The sequence below is a fragment of the Cephus cinctus genome, unplaced genomic scaffold (assembly GCF_000341935.2).
Source record: "Cephus cinctus unplaced genomic scaffold, Ccin1 Ccin1_scaffold1159, whole genome shotgun sequence".
Classification (NCBI taxonomy): domain Eukaryota; kingdom Metazoa; phylum Arthropoda; class Insecta; order Hymenoptera; family Cephidae; genus Cephus; species Cephus cinctus.
The window spans coordinates 38,122-46,881 of record NW_014333649.1 but is presented as its reverse complement, the minus strand read 5'-3'; the positions used below and the strand labels follow the sequence as shown (position 1 = coordinate 46,881).

General features: G+C 46.9%; 2 protein-coding genes across 2 annotated transcripts; both read left to right on the top strand.

Moving 5' to 3' along the window:
* Positions 1–1,162: 1,162 nt before the first annotated feature.
* On the top strand, positions 1,163–1,729 carry LOC107272286. The gene is made up of 2 exons (XM_015749296.1): positions 1,163–1,334; positions 1,437–1,729. Exons 1-2 carry the CDS (start codon positions 1,163–1,165, stop codon positions 1,727–1,729), a joined length of 465 nt encoding a protein of 154 aa, XP_015604782.1.
* A 2,928-nt stretch (positions 1,730–4,657) lies between these two features.
* Positions 4,658–5,599, top strand: LOC107272285. Its single transcript, XM_015749295.1, has one exon. It carries the CDS (start codon positions 4,658–4,660, stop codon positions 5,597–5,599), a length of 942 nt encoding a protein of 313 aa, XP_015604781.1.
* The last annotated feature ends 3,161 nt before the right edge of the window (positions 5,600–8,760 follow it).

The window sequence follows — 8,760 nt, the reverse complement described above, 5'->3', positions numbered from 1 at the left end:
TTGTCCCGTACCAGATCTTTTGGAAAGGCGAGCGTACGTCTGACAGAGATAGAAACAGTCAACGTCCCTGTGCTGCCCCATACTGAAGAAGGCTCTGATGTTATCTTGCTTCTCGCAAGCATTGTCGTCATAAATAACTATCGAGTTTCGACGTGCCTCGTTCAGTGGTAGCACCTGTTCGTGTTCCGTAAAGGGAAAGTACTCGACGCCGTCCACGGATGCGAGTAAACGTTCTAAAAACTTGTACTTTGGCTGATCAAGCGATTTTGAGTATACGTAGACGTTTTCGAATCTTAATCCATTGGGATGAGTTATGAGAGTGAGCAGTGCGTTCGTCTTGCGGCAATTGGATGGTCCGCAAAACACCGCTCGTATACTGTTTGGCAGTAATTCGCCGTGTCGCTTGGCGTCCTTCCTCTCCTTCAGTGCGTTCGTCTTGCCGCAATTGGATGGCCCGCAAATCACTGCTCGTATACTGTTTGGCAGTAATTCGCCGTGTCGCTTGACCTCTTTTTTCTCCTTTACTCGCACGATTTTGTCAAAGTTCGTTACAGGTAGCCTGACGGACTGTTTCTTGAACCTCATCTCGATCTTGACTAACGTGGAAACTATAAATGACTAGTTTATAAGGGTCGCCGTTAAGTCGGAACTGTTTCATCGCAGGGACATGATCGTGCATTCTAAGCCTAAACGCATTGGGAGGAAAAATGTCATCGTGGAAGAGGATTAGTCAACAGAATCATCAACAGTCTACCCGTTGAGTTACATATACCCGGTTATCAGTACTGCGGGCCCGGTACGAAACTAGCAAAGAGACTCGCGCGTGGCGATCCGGGCATCAATCCCCTGGACTCAGCCTGCAAAGAGCACGGGACTAGTCAACAGGATCATCAACAGTCTACCCGTTGAGTTACATATACCCGGTTATCAGTACTGCGGGCCCGGTACGAAACTAGCAAAGAGACTCGCGCGAGGCGATCCGGGCATCAACCCTCTGGACGCAGCCTGCAAAGAGCACGACATCGCCTACTCGAAGAATCGAGATAGTCTCGAACACAGAGGGGCTGCGGATAGGGTACTGGCCGACAAAGCTTGGAAGCGCGTTTTCGCTAAAGACGCGAGTCTCGCCGAGAAGGCGGCGGCCTGGTCCGTAGCGAACATAATGGGTGCCAAGTCGAAACTCGGTATGGGACTGAAGAAGAAGAAGAAGCCAAAGACTGTTACGCTGAGGAAAGTCATCGAGGAAGCCAAACGAACGATGATTCCTAGCAACGATACAGGAGTAGCTATCAGATCTGCTCTCAAGGGTGCACAAGCTGCCGTCAAACGAGCAGGTGGAAAGCGCAACGTCCGCACGCCGCGGATTCTACCCGTGCCGTCCAAAGTCGGAGGCTTCCTGCCGTTTCTCGTCCCTGTGTTTGCTGTCAAACGAGCAGGTGGAAAGCGCAACGTGCGAACACCGCGTATTCTACCCGTACCGTCCAAAGTCGGAGGCTTCCTGCCGTTTCTCGTCCCCGTGTTTGCGGGTCTCAGTGCCGCTGGAGCGTTGGCCGGCGGTGCTGCAGGTATAGCCAAAGCCGTGAACGATGCGAATGCAAGCAAGGAACAACTGAAGGAAAGTCAGAGGCACAACGAGACGATCGAAGCCATCGCGTTAGGCAAAGGACTATACTTGAAACCCTACAAAAAAGGACAAGGCCTTTATCTGAAACCAAAAAACTTGAAGTGAAACTACCACGCCGAGCGTTGACCGATGCGGATCTGCTCAAATACGCCCGCTGGAGCGTTGGCCGGCGGTGCTGCAGGTATAGCCAAAGCCGTGAACGATGCGAATGCAAGCAAGGAACAACTGAAGGAAAGTCAGAGGCACAACGAGACGATCGAAGCCATCGCGTTAGGCAAAGGACTATACTTGAAACCCTACAAAAAAGGACAAGGCCTTTATCTGAAACCAAAAAACTTGAAGTGAAACTACCACGCCGAGCGTTGACCGATGCGGATCTGCTAAAGTACGCCAAGATCATGAAGATTCCACATTTTCGCGGAGTCTTCATGCGGAACGCTATGCCGAAGGGTGGACCGTACAAGTACGAGTCGGCAATCGTCAATCTCGACGACGAAGATGGGCCAGGAACACACTGGGTCGCTTACAAGAAGCTGAACGATCGAGTCGTTTTTTTTCGACAGTTTCGGCAATCTTCGACCGCCGCTAGATCTTATCGGACATCTCGGTGTTGGTAGTGTAAAGTACAATTACGAGCGATATCAGCAGTACGATACTTTTGCATGTGGACACTTGTGTCTAAAGTTCCTATGCGGACAATTAAATCGTAAAAACAAGTATCGTCTATATAAACTTGCTGTGTAATTTCACAAGGTCAGTCGAACGTTCGCAATCATGGAAGATTCATTCACGTTAACTTTATCAGGCATCTCCTCCATACTGGAAGCCGAATACTTCCCTCCTATCGAGCTTTCCCCGTACAAAAATTACGCTCTGGGACTCATCGAGTTGCTGACCTTCAATTCGATTCCCAACGTGGACACGGATCACAACCAGCTCTACGTGGGAAATGTAGTTATCAATATACTCACTGGTAGCTACGAGATCGAAGATATCGAAAACTACGTGTATAGCGCGTTGACGGACAAGAGCATCGTCATTTACATTAAACCTAACAATAATACGTTGTGCAGGGAAATTAAGTGCAACCGTGATGTCGACTTTCGACGCAACGATTCCATAGGCCGCTTGTTGGGCTTCACTCAACGCGTTCTGAAGGTTAATAAATTACACACGTGCGACGTACCGGTAGCCATTCTCAAGGTGAACGCCCTACGAGTCGAATGCAACGTCACGACGGGCGCTTACATCAACGAACGTAAAGTGCACACCATACACAAATTCTTTCCGGTCGTGCCACCTGGATACAAGATCATAGAGGTGCCATCGCTGAGTTCTCGAATCCAGCCGAATTTTTGGATCTAGCGGACCGTGTGAAGCTAGATCGGAAGGAACGACGGCAGTACCAATGCGACGTTCTTCCGGGTGAGTCTTAAGAGACTTGTGAAATTGTAGAATTTGCTCCTTCTCCTCCCTTGAAGATCCGGTAGTCTTAAAAAATGGAATTTTGATACTAAGGGAACTCTTGTTCACAGAAGCTGTTGGAAAATGCTATTCAGGAGCCTTGCAGTCACCGGGGGTGGTGGCTGTCCTCGTGCAGACCTCTGGATCCTACAGCAAACCGTATGGCAGCTGTGCCTGGTCTCATGATGAGCAACAGTAGGCCGTTGGCTACTGCGCCTTGTGGTAGAAATAAAGTGCTCTCCGGCTTCACAATGAAGCGGCCTGGAGAAGTCTCTTCGGAGCAAACAGCAATCCGGATGGAAGCTGCGCCTAGACTTTCAGTGAGCCAGCAGAACTGATCAGGTTGCTGCTGCTGTTGTTAGAAGATGAGTTGCACCACCAAGTGTGTAGACGTCTCGGCCTCAAACTGCTGGTCCTGGAAACATACTCGCTTCAGTAATCCAGTCTCCTAAAAGTCCAGAAGATCTCGGGAGATGAAGACGGTTGCCGATAGGATCACAGAAAGTTATAATCAAAGGCGCGAGTTAATTCAATGAAACACGTCTTACTCCTTTCAGGGGTCAATGTGAACTGTTTTATTTTATCAAACTTCGTTGCTCAGGAGATGTTTGAGCCTTCCACTATTTTTCCCCTTCTCGTTCACAATTCGTTCTAGAAGGTTCGATTTGTTTAACATAATGATGAGTGTTTTGTTTTACATATGTAAATAGTTGCTAAGCAATTAAATAAATAATTTGGAAATTAATGATTGGTTGGTGTCATTTACTAATTCCCTTCCCTTATTCGAGTACATACTCAGTACGTCGCTTAGATGATTGCGCTCTATTCTAGGGACGGTCGGTAACTGGCTTGCCGATTAGTTGAATAATAATATATGTTCGATACCAATGACAATTAGAACTAGGTGGCAGTCAATGACCGGAAATGACGTGTTATTCTAACACTCAAGGTTTTGACGGTCTGCAAGTTCTAAAATGACGCTTCTAACCACGATAGACAGGAAATAAAGATAGAGAGTAGGAATATGAGGATGATTTACTTAGTTAAAAGCCCACCATCCACGGAAAAGTCTAAATAGAGGAACGTTCGTTTATATTTTAACAACTCGGACCAAACGGACTCGCAAATGTCTGTAGTTGTGAAATTGAATCTAATCTATTCTAATTAACTGGTTCTAGGGTTATTAGAACCTCGGAACACATTTAGAGTGGTTCCAACAAATTTTGATAAACTAAGAAAAACTAGATGAAGTCCAACTCTTTTCCTACCAACTTCTAGGTGGCGTATGGTGGTAATACGTAGTAATCGTGAAAGCCTTCAGGCCTCAGAACACCGTAATAGCAAGAGTTGCCTCAGGGAACCCGCGACTAACTAGAAGATGGACCATCAACTACGGATGAGGTATCTGACCCGTTGCACGTTCAATATCAAGACCTATGCTTACTAACGAGCAAAAGTCAGCTGCACGTGTATGAAAAGCTGGTCAAGGAAGATGGGTCCACAGCGACCTCGAGCACGACTCTGGTCAACAATGCCATTTGCCATCTCTTCGAGGAGAATCGCTACGAAATGAATGCTATAAAGATCGACCGGAACAAGAACGTCGGTCTCACGAGTCTCATAAAGGGATATATTTCCCTGAGTCCGGGTCAACGATCCTTGATGGAGAACGCCGGTTGGCTCGACGTCAGAGAACGGGAGAAATTGACCAATGCGGATGGTTACTTCGACGTATCCGTACCGCTGAGTCTGATACTGGGTTTCGCTGAAGATTATCGCAAGATCGTCATTAACGCTAAACACGAGTTGATTCTGACGAGAGCAAAGAGCGATATCAATGCAATAGTGCAAACTGCTCCGGAAGAATGCAAAGTCCTAATTCACAAATTGGAATGGCTGATACCGTACGTAAAGGTGTCGGATCGACGAAAGATACAGCTGCTGAGATTCATCGAGAGGGATGCACCTATCTCCGTGAGCTTTCGTACCTGGGAGCTGTACGAGTACCCTCTACTCCCCACCACCTCGAAACACGTGTGGACCGTCAAGACGTCGACTCAGTTGGAAAAACCACGATACGTGATACTAGGTGTTCAGACAAGCAGAAAGAACAAGAAAAATAAGAACGCAAGTCATTTTGACCACTGCAAGGTCAGAGACGTTAAGATCTTTTTGAATTCGCAATATTATCCCTACGGAAATCTGAATCTTGACATTCATCATAATCTGTTTGCTGCGCTGTACGAGATGTATGCAAACTTTCAAGCTACGTACTATGGCAAGGATCCTGAACCGTTGCTGAAGAAGAATGAATTTCTCGACTATGCTCCATTGATCGTTATCGATTGCTCCAAGCAAAACGAGTCCCTCACACTCGGGCCCGTCGATATTCGTCTGGAATTCGAGGCGCAAGACAATTTCCCTGCCGATACGTCGGCATTCTGCATGATCCTGCACGATTGTATAGTCGAATACAACCCGATCAGTGGTGGGGTGAAAAAATTGGTATAAAGAGGTTGCAATCGTTTCTCCCTGCGCAGTTCATCAACAAAATTGAATTCATCGTGGACGTACAAGGTTTCAAGAAGCCCTCGAACGAGTTTGTCCTGAAGGAGCTATCCGTGATTGCATTCAGCAGCAATTTTTCCGAGCCTGCAACGTTTCTCTTTCAACCACCTTGTCCATGGATGCATCTACCGGCTAAATACAAAAGTATAAATTTATGGTTGGAGCGCAATTTTCATGGTGTATCTTGAGGCGCTGGGGACGTTGCTTACAATCAAGCTAGATACATTCTTCGAGTCATCTTGCAAAATGCATCTAAGATCTATGTAAAAGAATTAGAGAAGAAAGTTTGGTTGAGAGCTTTCATTGGACGATCCGAGCACATTGTGGATGTGGGAGATCTGGGATGCCCTTTGTTGCAAAAATTGCGCAAAAACTCGTTCACTCGATGTACGAATCATCATGCTCCACATTTTAATCGTTCAACTGAAAATGTGAAATTTTTAAGGAACTGGTTGTGGGAATGTATATTTTTTTATTATGAATAAAGACATAAGTTATAATAAGATGTATATTTATTTAACACGTATACATAGTAGTTGAAGCACAAGTACAAAGTTTATAGACATTGGAATCGATCTGGTTGTACCGTCCGCCGAGATAACGCATGAGGACTCGATTCTCCTCACAGGCTTGCATCATCTTCTTCAAGAGATCGTCATCGTCATTCAAAGCTTTAGCCATCCTTGCAGGTAGATTCGTCGAAAAGCTGTCTTCTGCATTGAGGATCAATCGCGTTCCATATTTGGTTTGAACTTTTCTTATTCTGGTGATTTTGTATTCTTTCTGGGGTTCCAATTTAGCCAATTTCTTTGTCGGAAGATAGTCATCCAAACGACCGACTTTGTTAATTGTTGAGAAATCCATTTTTTATTGCAGATGAAGTTTTTTTGATTTTGTAAAAGGCTGTTATAATTTCTTTTATATTCGATCAAATGTTTCACTTCCGCGATGCTATTTAATAGTACCTGTATTCGAACTCTGAGCTCGTGTTGTTTCCTCTTATTTAACATCGATCGAATTGTCACAGTAAACTAGCGAAGGCACGTTCAGCTCCTCCTTTCATAGGAAACTCTTAAGGGATAAAATGGGGATGGGAGGTTTCGCAAATTTCTAGGATTCGAATCGCCTACAGAGATTCTTGGAATCAATGTCAAGGTCGATGCATCTTTCAAACAGGGCGACTTACGTTCTAGAACGTTAGGATGAACCTTAGCCCCTCTCCTACGAAGTTGTGTCGCACGCTTACGTATCTCCTACGTGCAATTTGACACCTCGGAGGATGAGGGACTGCATTCTCGACGCACGAATTTGCAAGATAACGTTCGGTATTGCACATTTGAACAACCGATACATAGATTTTTCTAGAATGACTTTGACTCCACCGCCGCGAACCATTTCGACTTGGACGAACCTGCACGAGGCTTCCAAGGTTTTCCTGGAATTGTTTTGCATCGGTCCGAGCGATAAGACACCTACCCGAATTGCGCACTTTGAGCTCGAACTCTACATCAAAAAATTTCCGAAGTGCACAAAGGGTCGCTTATCTTCTACGAGTAATTCGATACTCTGAATAACAAGGTCAAAACAGTGTTTGGCTGCCGCCTGAAGTCTGCATGGGGCGTGGGGAGAGCCATCGAAAGCTTCGGGGTGGCTGCCGTTCGAAACCTGCACGCAAGCTTCATGGAATCGAATAACTGACAAATTTCCTGGAATCGATGCTGCTGCTGCTACTGCATCCTCGATGCGCAATTCTGCGAGATAACGCCGTTTGAAATCTACACGAATCGGGAGGGAGGAAGGGGGTCCATCGAAGCTTCTTGAAGGCTCTCCGGTGTGGGGGGTAAGGGGCTGCTTCAAAACGTTGCGCGAGAGGACCGCCGGCTCTGGGAGCGATCCTTCCCGAAGCTTCCAGAATGTTCTAGAAGTTCCTAGAATGTTCTAGAAGGTTCTCGATCGTGCGTAATTCCTAGAATCGAGCGCAAAATTCTTGAAATGTGACGCAAAATTCCTGGAATCAAACAAAAATTCTTGGAATCGAGGGTCCTGATGACGTCACTTCCAGAAATCGTAGAGCTCACGACGGCAACTTAGCACGGACACCCACCTTCGAAGGTTCTAGAGTGTCGGTATTATGTCGGTGCAGGAATCTGTATCCAGAACTCCCCAACTTATACTACTCTGATTGGCGGCTACAGGTAACGTATGAAGCTTTCCCGCAGGTAAGTGGGCCTTTTCCTCTGCTCCGTAGTTTGTATCCTGATGTTCCTCCGAGTGGCAGCTTCCCGGGCCTTAAAGGTTGCTGAGCGGGACCTCGCCCTTCGTATTTGGAGAAAACCTTATCGTGCTCACAGGGTGCAAGAATTCCCTAGAATGGACGACGAGTCGACCTTTCACCTGGGTATTTTGAAAATACTTCCCGGTCACACTGAATTCGTTTGTGGTTAGTCCGGACTCGCATCCCGATGTCAGGTAGTCGGGACACATCGGTAGATGCAGCAGATGTTTCGTGGCGTGCGGGCAGGTGAGACGATAATCCCTGTCTAAGGAATCCTGATACTGTTGGGGGTTATGATATCGGCGATGTGAGCTGAGCCGTTTGACTTTGACGGACTCCAGCAGCAGCAGCTTGGTCGGACGGTCGGTATAACAATCCCGCCGGGGTCGGTAATGTCGTCCCACGCAGGTATTTAGTTCTGTAGTTTTCCTTGTAAGTGAGTATCCCCCAAAAAACACTTACGTGTAAAAAGGCCTATGTTTCGAGAACGGCTGTCCTTTGACACGCGTATCGCGAACTAAGGGTCTTCGCGAGTCCCTTTGCTTCTTCGAGAACGTTAGCATTCGCACACCCACCGAGAGCTAGGATCTCTGATCCGTTTGTCTATTCGAGAGCTGCGCGGTTTCGCGTTTTGCGGATCGAGAACTAGGACCCGTGGTCTGCCTTGTCAACACGCTGCGCGGATTCGCGTTCCACGGTTCCCGAGAGGGCCTTGACGTCCTCCTCTGTAACGCGAGCTGTGGAATCTTCGAGTTCCCGTACCGAATGCTGGGACTGAAGGTCCCTTCCGTTAGCGAGAGCCATAGACATTGCGATCCAGGCAATAAAG